This window comes from Paramacrobiotus metropolitanus, unplaced genomic scaffold (assembly GCF_019649055.1).
Source record: "Paramacrobiotus metropolitanus isolate TYO unplaced genomic scaffold, Prichtersi_v1.0 Parri_scaffold0000060, whole genome shotgun sequence".
Classification (NCBI taxonomy): domain Eukaryota; kingdom Metazoa; phylum Tardigrada; class Eutardigrada; order Parachela; family Macrobiotidae; genus Paramacrobiotus; species Paramacrobiotus metropolitanus.
In genome coordinates this window covers 594,008-620,216 of record NW_026570280.1, presented here as the reverse complement: position 1 = coordinate 620,216, position 26,209 = coordinate 594,008, and the positions used below count along the sequence as shown (strand labels likewise).

The following is a 26,209-nucleotide window of genomic DNA, read 5'->3' as shown; positions in this document are numbered from 1 at the left end:
CCGAGCCACAGTCTCACAGAATCTCTACGGTACAGAAAAATTTAATGATTTTCCATTTTACTTTCGTTCGAGGGATTGTGCAGTGCACAAGTATGGCAGTATGACCACTTCATTTACCCAGTAAATTTTAAGGACTGGGTGACGTTATCAGGGACAGTTGCTAAAGATGTCATCGGGGCACTTCCGGGACAAACAGACAGCGTGATAGACAGACACTTTTTCGGTTTTGCTGAATTAAAGGACCTTCGCTGTGCTCCGGTCGAGAAGCTCTGCACAATAATTTCAAATCATAAGCATCAATAAATTCCACCAAAAAGGAATTATCAACAGGAACTGGACTGCATGGGTGCATTGCAGAAGAACCGGTCTTCCACTTATAAAAATTACGATTATTTGGAGTTTTTAAAATTTCGGTTCTATTGGTCACTACAAGGCGCCGTGAAAACATTGCAACTATCAAAAAAAGTAGCGAGCTAATTAAGGAATAAACAAAGTATTTGTCGCTTCCGAAGCAGGTACAGCGATAGCGATAGCAAAATTTTCGGTATTGCTTCCATTGATTCATTCGCGTGTCGTGAATCAGAATACGATTTTAGCGGCCCGTCCAATTCGGGCCCGAGTTGATTCAGTTCCCCGATTAAAATACCGTAATTATCGAATTTGCACCTCCCCCCGTAATAAGGCCCCCCTCCGTAATAAGCCCCCCTCCCACAACCCGTTTGAAAAATAGCGCCTCCGCCCGAATTTACCGCCCAGGGGGCGTTATTAAATGTTAAGCACCACAAAATGATAGATATACCGCAGATTGCTTCATCATAATAATTGTTATGATTTCATGAATATACAGACAAACGTCACAAAAATAATGTGATGCGAGGCTTCGGATTGCTGCTCGTAAGGTTGTGAAATTATAAATACCGGTAGCTACTGCGTTCAGTATCAGTAGAACTGGCTGCGCAGTTGTTTGAAAACTAACGGCCCCCTCCGAAAAAAGCTGTTTGAAAAATAGTACCACCCCCCGAAATAGCGTCCCCTCCCCGAAATTCCCCTTCTCTAGGACGTTTGAACTATTTGCACCCCAGGGGTGCAAATTCGATAATTACGGTATCTGCGATGAAAAAATAGTGTTACGCATGGAGTGTTAAAATCCGGAAACCTTACTGACATCAGCGACTGGGTGATTAACGTTATATGTAGTGCAGGAGCGAAAACGCGGTTGGCTAGCAGCCCCTCGACATGAAGCTTTTCCACCGTTAACGGGATCAATAGCAGGAGAGAACAGGTTTGGGAAAACGGAAATTATTTAGGAAAGATGCCCAGATATATTTTTTCACAACTTTACTTTGACTGAACGCAGAGAGGATTTACTACACAATGGTATGACACGATCCTCCCTGGCCTGTGTCTAGACCAAGTTACTCATCAAATAAAGAAAAAGCTTTGAAACCAAAAGTTGAATGAGAAGGTTTCTGTGTTTTATTGTTGTGCGTATTTTCTTCTAGAAATCATATGAACCGAAACTTGAATGTTGCCTAAGAGATTGTGCTCCATATAACTGCGGAAAAAAGTTTTCGAAAAGTGTTCTTTTTTGCGTTGTAGGTTGAAGCATTTTAAATTTTTATATTAAAAGTTTCGGTATACAAGCTTTCCCGAGGAAAATACACACAACATTGCACAATTCATCAAAAACTTTCTCATTAAACTTTTGGTTCAAGGCTTTTCTTTGTTTGGTAAATAGTTCGGTTTAGACAGAGGGCAGACAGGATCGCGTCACACCATTGTGTAGCTAAATCTCTCTCCATTCAGTCAAAGTTGTGAAAATATTTATCTGGCCATAGTTTTCAAATCATTCCCGTTTTCCCAATCCCGCTTTCTGCTGCTAGTGGTCATTGCAGCATAATTTTAACCGGATTTAGCGGCGCGTACGCAACATTCTATTTTGGTGAGTGAATTTTGTAGGATTTATTTTGATTTTTGTTGGTGCACTGAGTTAAAATTTACGCTGTTTCCCCGGCCAAAATACAGCCTGCTCCGCCACATGCGGGCAGCTGTACAAAATAAATTTAAAAATAATTCTGTGCGCCGTTTAGCTTTCTTCTTTACATATTTCTGGTGTAACTTTTTGTTGCGGATTCAAATATACTTAAACTGTGATCTTTTGAATTGTCATTAGCAAGCCCAGCCGTGTTTAAGGGAAGGGGTAGTGGTCATTTTAGAGATGCTTATTGTAGGCTCCCTAGCAGTTTCAACAAACTATTTCTGAGTTGACCTTTTAGTAAAATATTCACAAACCCAAGAGGTACCCTTTACTGGTTAACGAAGTTAACCAGCAATCAGTGCTAGAGATTACCGGGAAACTATGTAATTCTGTCTCCCATAGACTTGTATGGTAATGGGTACATTCCAAAGAATGTACATGCCTAGAAAACAAACAGTCGTAGAGACGATGCCATTAGATTAAACGGACGATGAGAAGGGTCCATTAGAACCCTTCGCTGTCATTTTCTTTCTTTGCTTTGCCTACGATTTTTTAAGTGTTATTGACCAAGACCGTAAATTCTGGATAAGTAACCTGATGTTTTCGAAAAAGGTCAAAGTAAAACTTTGTCTCTCATCCCCTGCTTTCTGTCTTCTTGCATAGAAACATACTTTGCAAAGTTGCTATAGACCAAGGACTTCCATACAAGAATGAAGTAAAAATGGTAGGCTCAACATTCAAAGTAAAGGAAATTTTGTTACTGCCCGCGTGTGGCGTAGCAGGGCTCAAAAACCCGCTGAACTTTTCAAGCGGCAACTTGCGCGCAGCTGCCATAACAGCGCTGCAAAAACACCGCAGTACAGAAAGAGCACGGCATTTGCAGCGCTACGTATTACACCAGAATCATTAAATATTGTGTCATAACGTACCTCGTTTAAGTTGCGGATCCACTACAGCTCTTGCAAGGAGACATGTAAGTGAAACAGGACTGCGTATTTGGTGCGGTCCATCCATCACCTAACCGAAGTCAGCGCTGTTAAGCACTGTATTCAACAATTTCTTAGCATACGCATTACGCATTCTCTGATGTTCTAAATTTAAAAAAATAATTTTGAGTTCGATTATACATTTTCTGATTACGAACAACTCGCATGTAGAACCGTTCTGCACGAACTCAGTAGGAAAACATTCAACTTTGCAATGTACTCGAGTGTAACGACGAAGAAGTCCGGCGGAAGATTTGGATGTTACAGAGACGAACCGTCCTATGGTAAGAAAAACTTTCGCCGTAAATTTAGCTTAACCAGTTTTTTTGGCGCACACCGCTTCTGGAAAATTTATTTCCGGACACTTTGGTCTGCGCATTGTATTGTATTGTTTTGCTTGTTGCTGTATTGCGTTCTGACATAAATCATGGTGCAACCAAGGTTTCCGGAAATCAATCGTAATTCGGGCAAAGTGTCAGAGCTTAAATACGTAGTGCTCCGATTCAAAGGCGCAAATCGTGTGCAGATTATAGTGCCCGGCTAGGAAACATTTCCGTCAGTCGTAGACCGCACAGGAATTCAGCAAAAACAGAGCGGCACATGCACGAAATTAACAAAATTGGCGGCGGACGTTTTCTTGCCTGCCGGACGGTTTGGTCGGAATAAAGACTACATCGATCGCCGGAAGTTTCGAGGGTATTTTGGTCGAAAATACTTGCATATCGACCAATAGCCACATCGCAGGGGGCTGGCAAGCAAAATTTGCGTGGTGCAAACCCTTGAGTAGTTCGATGGGGTTGGCCTACTTTGCAGCTGCCCGCCCATTGCCTTTGCGTTTACAGTTTGCCCTTTTAAACTTTACTTTTGCCTTTGCCGGCTGGATAACCATCATCGTCCCGGGTGACGTTTGAAAAATACAGTTTCAAAAACCTGTCCCTCTAAAATATTGGCGTCGTCACTTTATCGTTTGAAAATTCGGCTTTATTAGTGGTGATTGATGATCAATGATCCATTAAAATTAAACTTATACAGAAGTACGTATTGGCAATTACTGTACACAGCACGAAATTAGCAAAATTTTAATATTCCGATTCGCACAAAAAACCGTTGTGACTTCCACATGTTGCAACATTACAGAGAGTAGTATGGCACTCAATCATAGCAAAAACATCATTAAAACGCGGTAATGTATCACTCGTTTTACCTGTACTGAAGTTAGTTTGACATACTGAAGTTAGCTATGCAACTGCATAAGTCTATGCAATTAAACTGCATATCATACAATAAGAAAGCCGCATTTCGAAACGATAACAGTGTTTTCCAAAGGTCAACCGCGACGGTGAAGGTAATCACGCCGGCAAAAGCAAAGGTAGGATTGAAAAGGGCAAACTGTAATGGCAAAGGGCGGGCTAAGGCAAAGAAGGCCGACGCAACTCGAAGGGCATCAATCGGGACGGCAACTGTATCTCTCGAGTACAGGTAGCTGGCAAAACAAGTTGAAAATGCCGCCAGGACTCGCAACCACCTCGCGCGTGTGGTTAGAAATGACCGAAGCTATCTTCACTCTTCATGCTAGATGCGCTCTTCTTAATATCTTCTTATTATTTTAACCAGTTCTTGCCTTTTCCTAGACAGGTGCAAAACAGCACATGACAACTACAGCTATCACTTACAAGAAGGTTCGTTAACGGAGTACGCTTGTTGATTAAACTTGATAAATTTGTCCACATCCAGTGTAAGGGGTGCCGAGCAGTCTACCGGATAGAACAGGTCGCCTTTCTCGAACTGACCAAAATTCAAGAAGCCACCCAGTGCAACAATTTCGCCATCCTCCAAGCTCCAGTGAAGCGCCTGGTTGTTGTTTCGCCACAGGCGAAAATCATCAAATTCACAGCCGCAGTGTAACTGGTAAAGGTATTGCAGGCGATGGCTGGTGCTCATTAGTGTATTGATCTCAGATGAATCATTGCGGAGGACACCGATCTCCATGCTCAGCAATCGCAGACGGGGCAGATTGCTCAACGTTCCCACATCGAGACTGTGTATCGTTGTAATAAAGAAGATCAGACTCTGTAGATTACTTAGCGTGTGAAAGTCTGCTTTTTTCAAGATCAAACCGTTGCCGAAAGCGATTTTTAAACTGATTAGATTCACAAAGCCGAGAACAGGAAGCACATTTGTACAACGGCAGTCCCTGCACATAAAGATCGACACATCAACTACTAGCCGCCGAACAGGTCGAAATGCGTTGGGCGCTTTGTCCCTCTGAAGACTATCTGCCAGAATCAACTGGATGACGCTTAGGGGAAATTTAGCTACGGTCAAGGCGGCGGTTATCCAGTCCTCCGGAGTAGTGCTTCTGTCACATACAAGTTCGAATGCCTTCATCTGGGTACATTCCAGTAGCGTTTGACGAGTGCATTTTAATTTCGATAAAGTCGTGCACATGTCCAGGGAGTTCGGAACTTTGCGCACATGAGGAAGTGGCTCCGTAGTATGCGTATGAGTAGTTCTCAGCATCGTGCAGTTGTAGGCAGTGTGGAGCTTGACAATATCCTTCGCACTCAAAGTGCGTCTTTGCCCCATGTGAATACGTTTTTCGCTTCGAGTTAATTTGGGAAGGAATACCGGAAGATCCGGCTGTTCAGGGCTTGAAAAGTCAAATGCTCCGACATGCATGATCGACTCCAAATCGTAGGCTGTTCCGTAATTTGACATGTTTGGAAGTCTGCGAAACACGGCGCTGTCCTTTGGAAGTTCCGTCCTGTTCAGGAAAATGTACAAGTGGTCGTCACGATCGGCTCGATGATGCTCGTGAAATAGTCCCAGTGCATGGAGAGGTAAATGCTGTATGGCACCGCGGAAAACACACGCCGGCGTCAAAGAGATGTTTTGCTGACCGCCCTGCTTACCGATGTGTGATTGGCATCTGGAACAGAATAACGTGCGATCTACCGTATCTTCGGCCAGTAAACGTGTGTGAACTGGGCTTCGCTTGCAGCGATACCCAGTCCGCCGCTTTTGATCATTGAAAGAATAGCTTGGCGAACCACGCTGCAGAAATGTATATCCTATTTATGTCAAGCACTTTGCACGAGCGCGTCCAAGACAACAGCATCACAGCAGTAAGTGTTAACTCACCGGTTTCCTGGCAAAAACATAATGTAGTCACTTTCATTCAACCTCGGCTTGAAGGTTATACAACGCAAAGTTTGGTCGGAAACAGAAATCAGCGCCTCTTGAATTTCGGCAGAGTCGGCATTATCTTAAACATCAAAACATATATATCGATCAAGCAGATAAAGACTAAGTATTGGCTGGTAGCTATGGCCACTCGACGAGATTGCAGATCCGTCCTATTTCACCTTGCTTATGCGGTAATGAAATCGTACTTTTTAATGATCCATTCAAAAACAGCGTTACGGAAAGCCTTTTCAGTCTATAAATAGAAGAACACTGCCGCTTCAAATCGCTTATATCTGTAGAGAAAAGCCTTCTTTTCAGATTTCACATATAATTATTCTGAATGTCCATTGTACATATTTTCGTATTAGTGGAAAATTTAATTATGGAAATTTTCTGTTTCCTTGTTCTTACTGGTAGCAAACGAATCTGCAATAAGAATTTAGTATAAAATGTATCAAAATAACAACAACGTACTACAAACACAATCATAGTAAGACATGGAAATTGGGAGCAAGAAATTAGAAAAGTATAAAAAAAGTGGAAACGAAATGGTATTGACTGGAATTCAGTTTTTGAAAGACAAAGGGTTTTCGAAACGGTGCTGTAGATTGTACCGATGCAATGGTACAGTAGAGCGTAGCACGGTTTTCACGACGTTACATGCAAATGTGAAGCTGAAAAATGCAAACAAACGGCAAATGCAACAGGATGGCGATGATGAAGTAACCCAACCAAATCGAACACTGTCATTTCAGGTTCTGCCTATGCCTGCCGGGCATCGCACACCGGGCAGCTTGGATTAGAGCCCTGCACGAGCCGAGCCGCTAGCACAAAATCAAAACAACAAAATTACATTGACCAACCTGAAAACGATCTTGAACCACCGTCACCTTCGCGCTTCGCGCGAAGTGATGTAAGTACTAACTTTCCTAGACCACTTGGGACTCAGGACTAACTTTTGATATTTTGTGCTCATAGCCAACAAAAACACTATTTGACGGGTTTATGAATCAGTTGAATGCTTTCTAAGAAAGGTGCATTTTAATTTTCGGGCATTCTATTATATGAATTTATTTCAGGCTAAATTAAGAAAACTACATCCAGTCGAAAATTAGAGAAATCTATTAGCGAAAAAATGGAAAACTGTAATGAAACGGACTACGGAAACGGAAACGGACTGTAATGAAAAGGACTACCAGATGTATGGAGATATAAGTGATTGCCTCTGAACATCCAATTACACTTACTGAGTTTTTGTGTTGATGAAAAGTTTGGTATAATTAATTCGTGCAAAAAAATTGATACGTATATTTTTGCCGATCTCACGAGCGAGCCGATTTGCCAAAATAAAGTTACGAGCGAGTCGAGCGAGCGGAAGCAAAGAAAAATTGGAAAACGAGCGAGTTGAGCGAGCGGCGGTTTGGGCGCGAGCGAGCTGAGCGAGCAGGAAGTTTAAAAAAGCAGAAACGAGCGAGTTGAGCAGCACTTTTGCTGCTCATGCAGGACTCTAGCTTGGATAACTTTTTTGGTAAACCGAAATCTGTGGTGCAACCTTACCGAATAGCTATAGCAGAGGAATGTTGGTAATGCAGTTGCCCAACACATACATACGGCATCATGCTTTGACTTACCAAAGCTATCGCTAATTAAATAAGGGATGTTCATGCCATTGTTTGGCCAGAACTTCTCGTGCGGTAAATATCCGGTTTCCAGAGAAGGATCCTCACTCAGTGCTTGATCGTCATAGTGGTACAACCTGCCGGTTGCATCAACTGCGATTGCAGTCAGTTCAGATCGTCTCTCTTTAACAACTTGTTGATTCAGGCTCACCATCCAATCTGAAACAAACACAATTTTATTAGCGAAATTGTTCGATTTCTGTCAGGAAAGCGAACAATACCGGGAGTGGAAGCGTTTTGTGTCATCTTGGTTGTATTACTGCAGCATTTCTGCGATATCGATGAACAACAGGTCGGTGTGGCAGCCTTGCTGCATACTGGAGTATTGATGGAGTAGTTTCTCTGGTGGTAGTGTATTGCAGGTTGAGTACGGCTAGTTAGTGCATCCCAGCAGTCAACAGATAGAAACACGTCCTCCTTTTTTAGACAGGCCCACCCCTCTAATCTTCCAACGTCCAAATTTCTGGGCTTCAACGTAGCGATCATCGCTCCGGCATGTCATACTGCGGTATCTTTGCAAACCGACTGCACAGTGATATTCGAGCCAACGATGTCATCGACATACCAGATGCGCGTCTTATCGATAATATGCGACTGTATCCAGTTACGATACTCGAAAAACTCACAATCACAATGAAGCTTAAGAAGATACTGATGATAGTCGGGTGGCAGTCCATCGGGAAATATTTCGCTTATTTTGTATTCTAAAGAAAGAATCTGGAGGTGGGGTAAAGTGCTGAAGGTGAAGGGCGTAACGGAGACAACCGTTGTCATGGCAAACAATAGAACACGAATATCAGGAGCCGCTGTAAAGTCCTCGGAATGTACGACAACATCCCGACAGTTAAAGACCGTAAACTGGTCCAGATTACTCATCCTGAGAAACCTGAGGTAGGCTGTGGGACGATTTCCGACGCATTCGAGAACCTGCATGGCGGAGACCTGGCTTCTGACCGGCGCGAACGAACGGTACACGATGTACTCCCCGTCATACAACGTCAAAATCACATCGCGTGTCGGCGGTTTGGCCAAAGCGGAACTTACTTCCAGCACATCCCTCACCGTGCTGTTAGACCAGCATCCAATACTTAAACGACGGGTCGATTCAAGATTAAATTGCTGGCAATACTTCTCCTTTGCTGCCAGCATTTCTGTATCGTCGGTTGGATGCAGAAAAAGAAGAGCGCTCGGCTTGCATGACCGTCCAAATTGCATGTAGCATTGTGCAACGCCAGCTGGAGAGGAAGAGAAAGTTGGCCGCAGTTTGAGGTCGTCGTAGGAGGTATTGGTAATGCCTGGTGAGCAGTGTGGTTCGTTGATAGAGAACTCGGTTTAATTAATGTTGATCATGCTCAAGTCAGCCGGGAAGGATGTCACAGCGCAGTCAGTTGGAATGTAGACATCATTTAATTCTATCTCTATGTTGCCGCCGTTAACGACGTTGTAGAAATAGTCTGAATTCGCCGGCGAGCCTTTAAGCATGTTCTTGTCTTTAAGCCACTTTCTCAACCACTTGTATTCGCAATCGCAGTGGATCCGCTTCAAATAGCTTCGCATTCTAACAGCCGCTAAATGATCAGTCCCGGAATAACTAAAAGAATCAGCACTACTGACTGGAAAACTCTTCGAAAGATTTTCGTGCCATGCAATGGCTTGCAGTTCGAGCAAATTAGTGAAGGTACCTTCTTCCAAGTACAAAATTGTGGTCATCATAAATCTAATAAATTTTAGCTTGGGTAAAAGCTGAAAATCAGCTTTCCTGATTCGGAGATCCCAACAGTTGACCAACTCAAGCTGCTGAAGGTTAACAAAGGAAAACCGTGGTAGCTGTGCCGTTGGATCATGAGCGGAACACGGCTGAATCACCAAACTAATAACCAGTCTTTCAACGGGGAACAAAGCCTGCGTCGTCACTTGCTGCTCCGTAAGCTGCACAGTTATGGGTCTCAGTGGCGGTTCTCCCAATGCAGTTGTCACAAGTCGTATATCTGTATCCGTTGCTGATATGTCGCAGGTGATTTCTAATATTCGGTTTTGCGTGCAATTCTCTCGGGTGACAAAAGGATTTCTGCAATAACGCGAGAATTGTAGCGCACATTGCTCGGCCTTCACCGGTGTATATGAGAAGCCGGGAAATAGTTGTTCCTCTTCGCCGGTTTGCTGATAATCTTGGCGAACTTGACATTTGTAGGCGTTGCGCAATTTAGCGGCATCCCGCACACTTAAACCCTCGCGTTGCCCCATGCGATACATGCCTTGCTGTCGGGGGATGATGACCGGGTGGTCGGATGATTTAGCGAACTCGAATGGCCCGTAGTGCATTAGGGATTCCACATCGTATTCCGTTCCGAAAGTAGGCATATTAGGAATAATGCGATACTGCGATATGTGGTTTTCGAGTATCCCACTCTCGTAAATTATGACACTGGCGTTGCGATCACTTCGACTATGCTCGTGAAACAAACCGAGTGCGTGCAGAATTTCGTGCTGAATGATTCCTATCTTTATGCATTCATTTGGATCCAAGAATACGGGCTGGATTCCGCCATGGAAACCAACGTAGGATGAGCAACTGTATTAAAGTTAATATACAAAGTAATCATCGCTACACAAATGATTTGCAAACCAACTACATATCTTCCTGGCCAACAAAGTGTAATTATGATGATTTGCTGAAACGGCAAATCAATGATCGACTTATGGATGTGGTACTGTCAGCTGAACACCGATAATTTGCTGACGACAAGCTGCCGACCGATAAAAAAGGTTAAAAAACCCAATAAATCTAAAAGCTTAACTGAAAAGTAAGTATTCGATCAGCGACGTGGCTTCAGCAAAAAATGGGATAGCGGTTTTAAGAATAATCGAAATGTCGTTCAACTACTTGTCGGGAAGCGATGTTTAACAAACATTCGGTCAACATTTTGGTGTTTCGAACACCGATAATCAGCTTCAAAATACTAAGTTTAAGTAAACGACATACTTGTTTCCAGGCTTAAAGTGAATATAGTTTCGCTCGGTATTCCTCGGGGTAAATGTCAAACAATGAAGCGTTTTACGTTCAATTCCCAAGATTGCTTGCTGGATAATAAACTTGTCCTGGGATGCTGTAAATACGCCGGACAAAACTGCGCAACTTAGCATATTTTTAATGCCAGGGTAACAGATTATGTGCGAGTCTTACCAAAGAGCTCGCTGATTTGGTAAGGAACCTTTCCATTCGACCATAAAACCAGCGTTTGGTTTCCTGGAATAGTGCAAAACAGAAACATACTTTATATCCAAAATCGGCATATGCGGTGTTATAAGTTATTTTGTAAGAAATTTTGGAAATTTTAGTGTTCACATTTCTGCCTATAGTATCATGCAAGATTTTATACTTAGCAAGATTTTATACTTAGTATCATGCAAGATTTTTTTTAGGGCAAATCGGGTCTTAATCAGTGGAATTAAACGGAAAGTATCACTTATTGGGTGTATTGTTAATTTTCACACCAACTAAACATACCGTGAAACTTATTTGGTGATTGTGATTTATGACATCTCAGCTTTAATCGATGTTCATCTACTACGTATTTCAGGAAACAAGTTATGCTGATTATAAGTGTTCGGAAATCGTTTTTGTTTTTAAAAAGCAGTAGTTTAATTTTTGTTTCTGCGCAATGCTGTAAACCGAATTAACGAAATACAATAATCGTAATTTTAGTTGTAAAATTTAAGATGAATATCATCAGGCGCAGGTATGAAACTCTGTAATACCAATATTTGCACGAGCTTTTGCCATTCTGTATTATGTCAACACTAAATTCACGTAGTAAAATTATTCATCTGACTGTAAATGCCCGCAGCTTGTAACGAGGTCACTGGCTGTTACCGACGGTGCCCACGCATAGGGATATATCGCTTTAGTCCTGTATTCCATCCCAGTGAGCTCAAAACTTTGATTCCTTCGGGCAATAAGCCGAACATGTATGCCCAGTTTATACCCAATGTAAACTGAAATCGTCCAAATGCCTAGACGTATGAGACGTTCGGCGGACGTTTTGGTTCTTAAACTAGCCAAAACGTCTCAGGGCTACCACAACGTCCTCCGTTAATGTTACCCAGACATTCTTAGTTCACTTAAGGGTAAAACAGAATAATGCGTGCAAGTGCGTATTCGGACGTGTCTGCCTGACCCTGAAGTCACATCAAAACACAAAGGGTGTTTGTCGCTTTCTATTGCTTACTGGTAACGTGTTCCCAAGAGAATAAAGTGTTTTTGCGGTAAAAAAAATATAAAGGCACAGACCGTACCTGAGGTGGTATTAGCGCCCCATCCGGTGCTTGCATCAGCAAACATGATGTCATTTCCCAATGAACTTTGTCGATTAAAATCTGATAAATGGGCACTCATGGTAACCGGATCTATGCGATTTTGCCAGTCTGTAAGCAGACGATGAGCCTTCATCAAACCTTCAGTTAGTTTTGGCTGAGCAAAATGTGGTGCATAATTATTAGGCTTTATGAACAGTTCGTAAGCTCTCTAGAACACTGACAACTATAAAACCGTATATCCGAGCTGAACCTGGATTTTATCCGTAAATTAGTTGACCATTTGACCTGTCCTGCTAAGCTAATATTCAAGTTATTGCTCATGCAGCAGCAAGGCGCAATCCATACCTACAGGTGGATCATCTGAATTATCGTCCACTTCGTCGTGGTAATCTGTGTTATCCCAAAGTCCATCAATAAATCGAGCTGTACTAAGAGCAACAAGTAAAAGTATAAAAATGACTTTTTCTCCCATCACTATAATAGAGTTTTGCAGTCAGCTAAGAAGTAAAGCAGTCAAATTACACAGAACCGTGTGTGTGCTAACGGAAACTGCGTGTATGCAACTTGGAAATTATCAAAAGCGTTACGAGGACATCTTTTCGGGCATGTTAACTATTATTTTGCTGGTCCACAATCTACGCAGTCTACCAGTTAACGTTTCACGAGTCCGGGCTCGAAAAACACTACAGTGTAGTGACGATCAAACATACCTAGCAAAGTGACTGCTGTAATTGAACGAAAGCAATACATGAGGAACTTTCTGTTCAGCCGAGTCGAACACACCGTTAAACCAACGTTACTGCTGTATTTAGCGTACATCCGTACGTACAGTAGAACGAAAACTGAATGTGCATCCAGCGTGCAGCGAACGTCAGTACTGAGCTATCCACCATACATCAGCAACAGATAAAAGTGTTTGTATATGACGATTTAATCATTTTTCTCGATCTCATTAAACTGCTCAAAAAATCTACTCTCGTACATCTATTCGTTTTGCGTGTTTCCTTCCTTGTCTTGCCTTTAAGTACGATTTGACCAAAAAGTTTAGAAAAAGTGGATTTGATTAATTTGATACATAATTATGTCAAAAATTTGCTGACTTTCCCGCAAGCTAAAAAAATTCAAAAAAGAATTAATTGAAGAAAAATCGATTATGATCTTATGGTTCCACGGCAGCGTTAAAAGCAGATTCCCCATATGAAAAACATAAATGAAGTATATATGAAATAAGAAATTTCCATAAAACAGCACATATACTGTAAGTCTGTACATGCGTATATATGCTTTTTTATAATTCTGATCTTGCATGTATTACCAAAAGTATTTATTGTTTATAACTGAACTATGATCTTGGAACTTACTTACTTGCTTACTTATTTCAGTATGGTCTTAGATCTCAGTGAGATCATCTCACTTATAATTAAGGTAGCCGACATTTGGGGTCATTATTGGTAGCAGCGCAGCTTTCTCCTCCTCACCTCCAGCTTGCGATCGGCATGGAGAGGAAAACAGCATATGCTGTGACAACGTTGTGACGAATTGTCGTGAAGGGTGAACGTGTTAGTGTGACCTTCATATCTTTTGTAATCGCTTGATGTCTTTAAAATTACTGACCGTATATTGAATTATTGTAAAAACCGACTGCAAATATTGTCGCGCGCGGGAATTATTGAATGCCCCCTGTATAAATTTCGGATTTGGCATCGAGGATACTTTTTGGAAAACAGACCATTTTCGGCACAGGTATTGTAACATGGTCCTACTGCTATAGGTCAATTTTATTAAGATAGTTGTACAGGACACGGGTATTTCGCCGCTTTTGTGACCCTTCGGTTTCTGTCCGTAATAGCACAAAAAAAATATGCCACCCAAAAAGCGCTACGCACGTCTGTAGCAACTGAATCAAGGTGCCAAAGGATTCTACGAATGTGCGCCAAAGCCATAGTAGACTTCCTATTTGGTACTCCATGCCTTAAACGGCGAACGCCATGCATTTTCTGCTGGATCGCGAATATATTTAGTCCGGCGCATTATGGCTGCAGAATTTGGAATCATGCAGCATGTTGCAGGGTAGATAGCTTTGGACTACCCTCCACGCAGTTTTGGATAGGTAAAACTATGAAACGAACGACAATTCAGGGATTAACAAACAAACAATCAGCGTCTACTTTTCGCAAAACTTCATCAATCGATTCCACTGGTAGCTTCGTGCGCGCAATGTATTTGTCGGCTATGGAAGATCTAAAGCAACACGGTAAGGTGCACACAGTTGCCGTAAATGTTGGTTTGGGTTTTATGGTTCCGCTCTGATGCTGAGCCCTCTCGCGTTTATGATCTTCCCTGTTTTGTTTCATCACTACTCTACTTCATGGAGATATGTTTTGTTGTTTTGGATTGGATGTTTATGAACGGTATCTGAGATGTCAAAAATTTTTAAGTGCAACTTTATTATCCCCTTTCCGTTCCGTCTGTAGGGTTATCGTAAAGGATATTGGAGTGCCCGTAATAAATGGGGTCCTTGAAAGCGCTCTCGGCCAACTAAAATGTCTGAACTGTATACTAGCAGCAGCAGAGCCGGACGCTGAGAGCCTGCTCGTCTGTCATAGTGGTTAACCGTTTCCGCACTACAGAAACGCAGTGGATTGCAAATGACCATCTCAGTTTAAAACATTACTTTCGTCCCTTAGTCATTGTTAGGAAAATTTCTAACCAACAAATGCATTGACTATTCGAACGGTTACAAAATCCATTCAAAACAGCATTGCTGGCTTTATTCATTAGTCAGTAAGCCCAAAATAAATCGGCAGGTAGGTGGATAACCTCTACATAGAGGTTATCCAAAGCTCCTTAAGTCCTAATGTATACAACAGACAGAAAGGTGAATGCGATTTCACTTTAAAGGGTAGTTGCGAATTAGCCTAAAGGTGGAGAAGCGTGGTGAAAATAACCAACTGGTGGTGCAAGGTGGTGGGAATAGCCACACCCAACAAAATAACTGCTTATCTACAAAATTAATAATTCTGGATGACTAGGTGGAAAAACCACAAAGGTGCTCGAGGTTCCGGACAGTAAAGCATTGAAAATTATGCCGGCGTTACTAGGAACACTCGCTTTTTGCGGGCACTGCATGACCAGTACGAGCAGCTGGGCATCACACCAGCGGCCGACCGATGGCGGCAAAAGGAAGCGGTATGGCTGTACAAGATACGTAACCGGAGCAGTTTTAATGTGCCGTCCTACATGACTAACCTGCTGTCATTCAAGGAAACGAGTGCGAGGTACGAGCTTCGCCGTATAGAGCGGATCGATGCCACCACGCGGCTGTGCATCGGGAAGACAACCCTGAAGATGAGACTGAAGCAGTTGTATGATAAAATAACGGGCAAAATAATAACTAAAATTTTTTATGGTAAGACTAAATAACTACGTGGGGAAGAGGTGTTCGGTTGTGGTTCTTTTGAACTTTACTACTTTACGTTCGAATAATCTTCTGTAATATTATGTTACCTCGACTGTACTGTCATCTGAATGTTGTCTTTTGTTTGTTATTCTTATTACTATCTGACCAGACTAGCGAGTGCCTCAGGGTTTGTCTGCTCTTGAATAAACTAAACTAACTAAACCGACGCATAGCAGGACTATGACAAAGGAAAAAAGTGGTTGACAACTAGACACCCCTTGTTTAACCAGTTTAACTTTAATTATAACTCTGGCTACGTATATTTGTGAGTGTCAGGAAACGGTATGTAAATCGTATTTTTTCGGCCGCTCTGGATTAGCCTAATGTCGGCTTTAGCTTATGCAGTGCTGTGCGCGGTCAGCGCTATAAATGGCTTCTAGAGATATGCACGGTAGTACGTACTTTATGCTGAAGGGGGTCTGAATTGTCGGACTTGATAAAACCGAAGGCAGTTTTGAAAAGGACACCGATTGATCTGATAATTAGGTTTTCCGACGGTCCGTCACAAAATAGATTGCGCGGCGCGGAAAGCTGCACCGCTTCGATGTTTTGCACCGGCGGTGCCGAAAACTCGAATTAGTGCATTTTAAGAGTCTTCACTTAAAAATATGTTAGATTTAATCGAACGTTAATAAACAGTCTCCTTTATGAGCAATTGTCAACTTGTCACGTACAGAGTACATACGTGATGCAAGCCATGCGATTTGATAAATTATACAACCTCTGGCAACAGTACACACCCGGTTGTGCTTCCTAGGTTCGCATACCGGTATACCGGGAAGCAATTGAGATTTTTGTTCCGTGGATACAAAAATTAATTACGCTATTACTTATTACAGGATGTGGCACAGTAGCTGTGTATATAAATCTGCTTGTACGTATATGAGTATACAACCACTGTAGTTACATGAAAGTATTCTCTTCATTGCTGTGCTTAACACTTCGTTGACTAGCATGGTTACTCACACCACAACCGGCCTTATTAAATCACTAACTAATTTCAAAAAAATAATTTTACAGCAAATTTTGGGCTGTGTGAGTGAAAAAACGTCTAGTTTCCAATGGTACTCTTCACAACACACCCAGTGCAGCCGGAAGTCCAGAACTGGGATGGTGGAAGTCACCATCTTTTTGGGACACTCACATTCAAGCTGTTACAGCGCTCGATTGCGCAAATAAAAGATGTCGCAAAAATCAGGCCATGTACTGAACACTATTAGCACGCTACTGTAAAATTTTGAGCGATGTATGTATTGCCGATGGCTTACAAAAAAATCGGGCGCATTGGGAAGTTTGGGAAGACTGCCCAATGATGCCGCTGTTCGACTGATAGGCATACATGGAAAACGACCAGAGCAGCTAACAATCAGGTGCGCGCGCATACCGCTAGGGCAATAAAAGGTTGAATCCGGGTCAGCGTAGACTAAGCAAAGACAATAGCTGCGGAGCCATGCGATCAATTAGCAGATAAGCAGAACATCTCATCAAAAGATGTTCCCAAGTTCTTTCATCGCCAGTAAATCTGAGTGTATGTCTTTTGTCTTAATGGTCGATGTTATTGGTCAAACCTCTTTAAAACAAAAAGAATGACTGGTTAGAAGATCTTAATGACCAATAGGATGCTTCTGGTGACTTCCACCAAGAAAGTCAGCCGCGTTGCTCAAAACTGCTAGTCAACGAAGTGTTAAATGACTCAGATATTTCAGACGACATAAACTTAGTTGGACTCGGAGATCACGTTACGGGATAAATCGAGTCATACCGTACTGATTTGTTTATCATAAATTTCATCTCGCTCCACTCCTTCCGTGTGTGTAATGTACATACTTCAATACCAAGTCCGAATTCTGAACAGACGTGCGTTGTGCAGCCGGCCGTTGAATAAAGTATGACGAAGCGGGGATTGTCTTTCGATCGCCAGCTAGCCGACTTCGGTATTTCAATAAAAAGCACTCCAGATCGTTTTTATTCTACGGTGTACGGTCAAAGATTGTAATTACATTATACGTAATTTAACAGTGTCCGTTGTTCCTCAAAATGGCTGACAAAGAATGGCGCTCAGAAGTTGTCGAAAAACTGAAAGCCATTGTAACCGATCCTAAGGAATATGCAGAAATTGCTCGCTTTCTGGCCGCAGAAGAGGATAAAATGAATGGCTATAAGAAATCTGGAATTTGGAAAATTCTGTACGACGTTGTGGACTCAGACAAGGCAAGTTGCCGTTTTGACTGGCTTGTCAGGAACACAGATTTTAACAAGGACACACAATTTTAACAATTTAAAATGCGCTGAACACTAGGAAGCTATAAGTTCAAAGTTCTAAACGTTTCCTTTGAGCGTATGGGCACAGTAGTTATCAAATTGCCATCCGTAACACCTGCCATACGCTACCAAATTCTGACAGAAGCGGATTTTACGTAACGGCTGGGTATCGTCGTTTCGTGTTGCATTATAATAATAGTTAGTTATGCTTCATACAGTTGGAATCTACCTATCGTACATCTTCATATAGTACTTCCTCTCCATTCTGCGGAGTATCAAGTCGGAAACGGAAAGCAAAAGCCCCAGGAGTGTCGATCACTCGTTGATTACACCTGACGTGCGTCATAAGTGGGGCCATCCGGATATCACTGACCTGGCCGTGTGCGGCGCCATGGGCGGCGCCAGCGGCTTAGCAGCCTTTCCTGCCACACAGGCCAGCATTTTGCCGGTAGTGCAGATCCTAGTTAGCCCGGCGCTGATGCCCATTGTCCAGCAGGCAGCAGACGTGGTCAAAGCAATGGGCCGGAGAGCTCCAGTGGCGCTTGCTGCGGTCTACCTTTCTTGGGAGGCGATGAGGACCATCTCGCACTGGTGGAACGGTAAGATAAGCGGCCGTCGCGTCGCTAAATCACTGGTCGATCAGGGCGTGACGGTAGCTGCAGGATGTGGTGCAGCCGTGGCCGGAGCAGCGTTAGGCGGTCTGTTAGGTCCAGTGGGAGCGCTTGCCGGTGGGGTTATTGGGAGTCTGGTGGGCGGCAGCACGGCGGCGTTCTTAGTGGATTGGTTGACACAGAATTTGTTCGATATTCCCAAGGACGAAGCAGTGGAGAACGCGTACTCTTTCTTAGGCTGCACCCGGAGTTCTACTAATAAAGAGATTAACGACAAGTACCATGCTGCCTGTCTAAAGCACCATCCGGATAAGGGCGGAGACGTTGAAATGTTTCGAAAGCTGCAGAACTGCATGGGTGTTATCAAAGTGGCCAGAGGTGAACAGTACGGAGCGACGGACGAAGTACGATATCTGGAATTCTGACTTTCAGCTCCGGCATTACGACCGCCTGAATCCACAGTGCAATCAAACTATTTACGACTAACAACAAAAGCTAGTTTTGTCCTGCACTCGATACCCCATACTAACGAGTGATTCTGTTCAACCCCCGAGTTGCAATAAAAGTTATGAATAATAATAAGAGAAACATCACGAAGTTCGCGACTTTGCGTCGGTGGCCTGGGGTCGCTTCCAACTTCCAAGGGGGCTCATTTCAAACGCAAAGTGTGGAATACGTACGTATATCGTATCCATGTACTCTGTAGAAGACTATTTGGATGTGCGTTTGTCCTCATTAACTTGCCACGCTGATATTTTGAAGCGGAAATGAAAAATCGGATTATTCCTTTTTTAATGCCCCGACCACACTGTGCTGTTAATACACCGGCCAGGGCTTATTAGCTTAATACACGGCACGTTCGTTTTTCTGTGCGTTTTGCTAATAAATAGCTCTAAAGACCTTTCATGGGCGCATCATAGACATATTATATGTACACTCAGGACCGACTATATACCGGCCTAGGATATCAAAAAGTCACGTGACGGTAGATGAGACACGCTGTCTTTGAAGGTTCTGGCGAGTTTGTATTTGAAATTAGCGAGTTATTATTAATGCAACGTTATCTTAACTGTAACAGGTAAAATGTAAAACTAAAGGTAACAAAACTGTTCTTGTTAAAAAAACATAAATTAAACAGTGCAGCGATAAAACTAAAAAGTGTGAATTCGGGTAGCCGGTCCAGAGGCCATAATAATCGTACGATACGATCAGCGTACGTAAAAATAATACTCTTCTGATCGGCGTACGTAGCCATCTTTTCAGTGGTCGATTGCTTTACACTTTAAAGAACGAGTACTTAATCTACCATTAGAGTACCTCTAAATGATCAAGATCCGTGTTATTTTTGTTCACTTCCTAATTAGGAGTGACCAGATCACTTGGTTCAGTTCAGGCACCGCAGCCGACTGCCGGATATAACAGTCACCATTTTGGCAAACCGCAGCCATCGTCAGAGTACGGGGCAAGATGGCCACACAACATCCTTCGCGAGTCTTATGTACTCACAAAATGTAACATATCCGAAATATTTTCTTTAAAAAAACTTCATTTTATTGAAATAACTTATAACTTGCATGTGAGAAAATACCTCATTTTCTCGCATTTTCTGGTCGCAAAAAACACCGCCAGCTTCGCGCGCTTCCGCAATTCAAACTTAAGGGATTCGGCCCGGTACATAGCACCACGTTCGTGTGCATCCAGGGGAACTTTCGCTTGAAGTTCCGGTACACTGTATGCGGTATTATTGGGATACCAGTGATGAGTAGGTCAAAATTATTTGTAAAATTATTATTACAAAATGTGGTCATATTGTACGTACACCGAACGTCAATTGCTTACTTGCTGAAGCGGCCAACGGGTTGCAACTTTCGGTGGCTTAACGTGCTCGATACATTAGGTAAACAAATAAAATTTGTCAAAGCGACAATAAAAAAAAACATATAATCTTTTCTTTTTATTCTCGATCGAAATTGATAATTAACCGCTATCCTAATCACGTGCCATAAGTCGGCTGTCCGTGGTGATCTCAGCGAGGGAGGGCGGTCAGATGAAGATCCTGTCTGTTGAGGAAATTCCGAAAAATGGCGATGGAGCGGAATCGAACCGCTGGCTACCGAGTGAGATCCACGTAGTGGATTAAGGGAAAAACTGAAAAACAGCTGCTGCCAAATGGCCTGACCCTCCCTCATCCAGTATCCTTTCTCTGGGAATTTGGCACACATACTTAGCCCAGAAATCTGACGGGGGATATAAAAATAGTGAACGACAACAAAGTGGTCGCTGACTAATTGCGCCATTTATGCGCAATATGGAATTATGCGAACGGAACAATGTTAAAAGAATCCTTGTGTTTCGGGAATGTGGGCAAGTGAATCCGACCAGATTCAGCCCGGTTTCCGCACACCCCATCCCAATACCACGCAGATATCTGCGTGTTCTGTCTGTATTGCGCTGGGGGATGGCGAAATATCGGTCTATCAGTGGTCCAGGAACTTCCGGCGCAACAAATTTCTGTAGTTGCAGCAGCTACAGCTTACTGAAGAACGATACTTAATGCAGATCCGCTGTAACATTTACGAAGAATTTCTTTATAATAATCGTAATATTATAGCACAATCGCTATGCAAACTATTTGGCAAAAAATGCGTTCCCGTTATGCATATTGCGGGCAAAATTATGTCCATAAAACCGGTGCCCGGAATTAATTTCGTCATATTGGATAAAGAAATTAGGGAATTTAATACCGTTAGTTCGCACGGTTGTTGCATGTGCGAGTCGTTGAATGCGCTTTCACTCCTTTTATAATAATATTATAATATAAGAACTGTAGAACGGGGTTTGCAAAACCGACCTTTGATCGGTGCATCAAAGCACAAGGAGCGTTTGGCAGGGGATAAAAGGTGGCAGTGGCACCTGCCACTGGCAACTGCCACCGGCAGTGGCAGTTCCCACTACGCGTTCTGGCAAGCGATAAAACGTGGCAAATGCCGGAATCTTGAAATGGGATGTTTATGCATATAGCGATAATCTCTATATACCTAAATTATCTGAAAAATTCAGAAGGAAGTAAGTCGCCGGGTAGTTCTAACTGATGGTACTTGTACTTGTTCTGGTAATGGCTGCGCTAATGGTGCTAGTAGTGGCACTGGCGCTAGTAACGGTAAGCATATTGGTGCCGGTACTGGTGGTGTTAATGGGACTGGTAGTGGCTATGGTGGTGGTATTGCACCTATGCAATTTTCTCAGATTTCCTAGCTTTGCTTGGTTTCATAGGTTTCAGTTTTTATACCTTTAGTACTGTAGTCTTAGTTTTCTTAATTGTATTAATTTATTTAGTTTTCTTTGTTTTCTTAGTTTCATTAGTTTTTTAGGATTTCTTCTGCTCTTGAGTTTCATTAGTTTCTTAGGTTTTCTTAGGTTTTCTAATCTTTCTGTGGTTATTTCTTATTTCTTAGTTTTTCTTGAGAAATGACCGAAAACTTAAAAAAACCCCAAAAAAACCTCAGAAAAATTAACCTACGAAAACCTAAGAGTAACCTAAGAATACCCCAAGAAGACCTAAGAGTAGCTTAAGAAAATCGAAGAATAACCTAAGAAGTAACGCAGGGTATCACTATCACAAAAGCTGGCCGTTCAGGCAGTGAAAGAAGGGCGATCTACACGAATGGTATAATTATTGAAAACTGAGTCTCTAAATGAAATATTAAACTCGACAGTACTTCCAGATGAAAACGTCTTGCACTAAATGTGATTAAGAAACTGCGCGAGAACCCAAGGAAGTCCTAGTAGTAGTGCCTTTGCTAAGCGTTTTTTGCGCCATTGCAAAACAGGGCACTGCCTCAAGCACATAATGCTGTGCACTGCTCTCAGGTGTAAGTGGCGAGCGATCAGTTCTATAGAGGCGACATACCGCTTTCTGAATTTTTTAGAAAATTCATGCAGAAATTATCGCTTGATGGCACAATCATCCCATTTCAAGGTTCCGGCCGTTGCCACGTTTTATCGCTTGCCAGAACGCGTAGTGGCAATGCCACTGCCGGTGGCAGTTGCCAGTGGCAGGTGCCACTGCCACCTTTTATCCCCTGCCGGAGCGTTTGGCTAGATAGTTTGTTAACCTGATGACTCCTGAAAGCTGTAAGTGTAGACTGTTGGCTGGTGTAAACTGTAAACGATTTTAGGCTTCCGTGCCGCCAAAGCTTCTGTACGAATGATACGATCAGAGCCGATTTCTCGCCGACAATCATGTTATTTCCATCAACTGATTTCTACACACAGATGCACTCGTATACCATTACCTACCGTCAATATCTCATTATCTCTTATTTCCGCTCTTTAAACTGACTTTTTGGCGTGCTCCAATCAACTAACACAGTCGGAAAATAGTACTCGCTAGTCGCTATCGCGCGCGAATGCCACAGGGAGCGGATTCGCCAGTATTCCGGCCTTCCCCATCCTGAAAAGGAGCAGATGGCTGGTCTGCGCTGTTTGCGGATCACAAAACACCGTTACTGTGTTACCGAGTTGGCTACTCGGAGCCTGGGATGTTATCACAGCATCGAGCGGTTACATTCCAAGCTCCCAGTAGCCAAGGGCATTGCTAAACCGTGAAATCCATAATACCGTTGGAAAATGGTTTATTTTTAATCTGTGCAAAGTTTGACTGAAGCAGTATTTGTTGGAAAATTGGATGCCATGGGTCGTTGATGCCAGAACGAATGTGGAGTTTGTGTCGTTTATGTACGGCATGATAATTCGCTGTGTCGTTTTATTACGCATAGCTTGCAACGAAAACCCCATCTGAACGTCGAGGACAGATCACATATGACCGATGATGGCGAATAAATTTATTTCTTAAAGAAAGGTTGGCTTCATTAACAGGTATTTATTAGGGAATCTTGTGTAGTTATTTAGGTATTTAATATTACCATGAATTCGTTAAAAATTATTGTTATAGAAACTATATAAATGTAAATTTAGTTAATGTTATAGAAAATCATGCAAGTCAGTTTTGTTATAGAAAATTATGTGAATTAATTACGTAAAGCAATTATGTAAATTATTGTTGTAGAAACTATTGACATGATCTGGGCAGTACTGCACTGTATTACGTCATCTTCCCACCGCTAGTTGGCTGTGTTGTACGTACAAGGTGCAGCTACGGTATAGCTGGCACACGTCCATTGAGTGAATGGGCAAATGCAGCGGTGATTCTGGTCTACAGAATCAGTCTTGACGAGTCTTGATTTCTGACTTGGTTCTAGATTCAGCGCGCCTATTCCATCTTGAATCTAGTGCTGAGTATCCGGATGTCAGTGTGACCTTCGTTAGGGAGCTAGAGATAGTTCTTTAGCGGAAGTCGTGTGGATCAGCCAGACCATCGTCTGATCGGGATCCCTGTGTGTTCGTGTGTGTGGTGTTGTGTGTTTGGTCGCGATCGAGTTGTTGGTAATATCAATAAGAGCTTATTAATATTCCCGCGTATCTTCCACAAGTAGTCCAGATTCTACTTTGATGACGTGAGTCAAGTTGGTCGTGTATGCAATATTGTGAGTACAAGTATTGCAGAGCATGTCACTATTTATGCTGACTGTTGACTGATTGGCGCAGCATAAGTTGCGCTTACGGCCAAACAAAGCGGACAATTACGCGATGAGCAATTGTAAGCTGGCAAAAAAGAAAGCATTAGAGGCAAAAGTTCCGCTGTGCAAACGAAGCGCTTTTAAAGCTTTTTTAAAGCAGCGCATTAGCCTTGCAATTATTAAAGGCAATGCGGCCGCGGTTTAAGGAACTTTACCGGGAAAGAATAAAGTTGTTGATAATTGTGATTTTGGTTGTTTTTTCAATTCTTGAAAGTACAGTACTGGCCGTAGTGGATTGACTGACTGTTATGTCGCGGTATGAACATGAATAAAGCTAAGATATTAAAAACGAAGCGCTTGCGAGAACGATACAATCAAAACGGTTTTCTCGCTGACAGCCATGTCATTCCCATCGCCTGCTGTGTGCATGCGGACTCACTCGTATACCATTGCTTACCGTTAAAATTTTCTAAAATGGCACGATTATCTCTTAGATCTCATAAAAGATGACCTGTTTGATATCGAAATTCTTAAACATTTTTTCTTTCGTTTGAGATATCGCTTGATGGCTTTCGATGGGAAATGCGCAAGGAACAAGTGTTCAAATTCTTGCATGTGCGTTTCCTGTTAAGTGGTCATTTGGTCTTGGCCATTTATTTCACTGGTCACTCGGTCTCAGACCGAATGTAAGACAATTCTGAATTCCGCTATATACAGTACCTAGGCGGAGCATGTTAAGGAAAAGCGTGCTCCGGAAACCAGCAACCAATGTTTCAAGCACATTAAGCCACCGGAAGTTCCGACCGGTTCGCAATTACGATGTACTACGTACCATTTTGTCGCACTACACCGCATGTAATGCATCAAGAGCTCCACTGCTCCAATCATTAAGGTGCGTGGAGCAGCCCGCATAGAAGTGCGTCCAGTAATGTTCTTTCGGAATTCGGCACATAGTCAAAACACGCATCAGCTGCGTTAGAAAACAACAATACTGCATAACAACTTCCCGTGCTGGCTGCATATACCGATCGCCCCAAAGGACGCAAATAACAGGCAAAACAGCTAGGAACCAGTCGAAAGGAGTGTTTTGGGTATAACTGGAACAGCGCCGAAAACTGGCGCTCAGTCCACTATAGAGGACCACCGTTGACGGGGATCCAATTTCCGGCTCTTTTCTAACAGAGCGCTCTCTGAGGTAATTATTGGTTCCGTCCGGGTTCCGCGTCCATTTTCTGGGGGCGATGTTTGGGCTCCAATCGCTGATCCATGGGAATCCTCCGAAAGCCTACGTACGCTGGCATACACCGGGTCTGTAATCCGAGCGGTGTCCAACAGGCGGTGTCGCGGCGTCTAAAGGATTATCCACAGCGGTCGTGGGTGCATTCTGGCAGTTCCAGTTCGGGTTGTCCGCAGTCGTCGCATCGTCCGAGACGGCTACGCATGGTAGACCGGAAGTGGTACGTCGTTTCGGGAGCGTGGATTGCAGCAGTGTTCAGGCGTCGTCCTTGGTCTAACTTCTGTCAGTCGGTGCTGCTCGCTTGTGGTCAAAGAGAAGGTATTCCAGTTGGCTCAGGGAACAGCATGGGGCGCGGCGTGGTGAAGCAATTCGGCCGGGAAATCGCTGCTGGAAGGTTATGACAGGAGACAGGGAAATTGGCGAGGCGACAAAGAAAAAAGGTGACTATAGCAACCGCAGGGTGGCTTCTCACTCAGCCCGGATCAATTGTTACGTATTTTTGAAATACGTAACAAATGGTCCGAGTTGACGGAGAGATTAAATTACATTTTACTAACAGACCGTAAAGGAACGAAAGGTCATGTGTCCTGGTCATCGAAAATGCTAATATGTAATGTAGAAGAAGTAAACATTAGCAGTAACGCACAGAACCGCAATGTAAAGCAGGGAATTGTTGTCAAGAGAGGGAATCAGACTGATCGATCGAGTGTGTACTAGAAAAGCGAAAAGCAGTGGTATACGAGTATATATGTAAGCAACAACTGTGGAATAAAAATACTCGTATCAGATGACATGAGCGGGCATGTCGCCCTTATGAATCAGTAGCGAGCTAGCATGTCGCACGTGAATTAGAGCAAAGTAGGTAGTAGCTACGATAGCTGGTAAAAACTTATACATTTAATGTGCCGCCATTA

The 26,209-nt window shown here is 42.9% G+C and overlaps 2 protein-coding genes across 2 annotated transcripts; one reads left to right on the top strand and one right to left on the bottom strand.

Annotated features, from left to right (window-relative positions):
• On the bottom strand, positions 1–12,864 carry LOC129593158 (uncharacterized). The gene is made up of 11 exons (XM_055489362.1): positions 12,857–12,864; positions 12,492–12,574; positions 12,126–12,254; positions 11,014–11,076; positions 10,813–10,936; positions 8,051–10,401; positions 7,782–7,988; positions 6,106–6,229; positions 4,638–5,893; positions 2,908–2,995; positions 1–269 (listed from the first exon to the last, which is right to left on the bottom strand). The coding sequence occupies exons 3-6, from the start codon at positions 12,223–12,225 to the stop codon at positions 9,162–9,164; spliced, it is 1,527 nt and encodes a 508-aa protein (XP_055345337.1). The 5' UTR covers positions 12,226–12,254; positions 12,492–12,574; positions 12,857–12,864; the 3' UTR covers positions 1–269; positions 2,908–2,995; positions 4,638–5,893; positions 6,106–6,229; positions 7,782–7,988; positions 8,051–9,161.
• A 4,621-nt stretch (positions 12,865–17,485) lies between these two features.
• On the top strand, positions 17,486–19,303 carry LOC129593212 (uncharacterized). Its single transcript, XM_055489427.1, has 3 exons — positions 17,486–17,540; positions 17,626–17,817; positions 18,119–19,303. Exons 2-3 carry the CDS (start codon positions 17,644–17,646, stop codon positions 18,902–18,904), a joined length of 960 nt encoding a protein of 319 aa, XP_055345402.1. The 5' UTR covers positions 17,486–17,540; positions 17,626–17,643; the 3' UTR covers positions 18,905–19,303.
• The last annotated feature ends 6,906 nt before the right edge of the window (positions 19,304–26,209 follow it).

What these genes read in the sequence shown, in the direction of transcription:
- LOC129593158 (XM_055489362.1), bottom strand. Translation starts at nt 12,225, where the DNA reads ATGAGTGCCCATTTATCAGATTTTAATCGACAAAGTTCATTGGGAAAT. An exon ending in GGGCGCTAATACCACCTCAG is followed by an intron (nt 11,077 to 12,125) that starts GTACGGTCTGTG and finishes GCACTATTCCAG; the next exon opens with GAAACCAAACGCTGGTTTTA. An exon ending in CCAAATCAGCGAGCTCTTTG is followed by an intron (nt 10,937 to 11,013) that starts GTAAGACTCGCA and finishes GCGTATTTACAG; the next exon opens with CATCCCAGGACAAGTTTATT.
- LOC129593212 (XM_055489427.1), top strand. Translation starts at nt 17,644, where the DNA reads ATGGCTGACAAAGAATGGCGCTCAGAAGTTGTCGAAAAACTGAAAGCC. An exon ending in ACGTTGTGGACTCAGACAAG is followed by an intron (nt 17,818 to 18,118) that starts GCAAGTTGCCGT and finishes ATCTTCATATAG; the next exon opens with TACTTCCTCTCCATTCTGCG.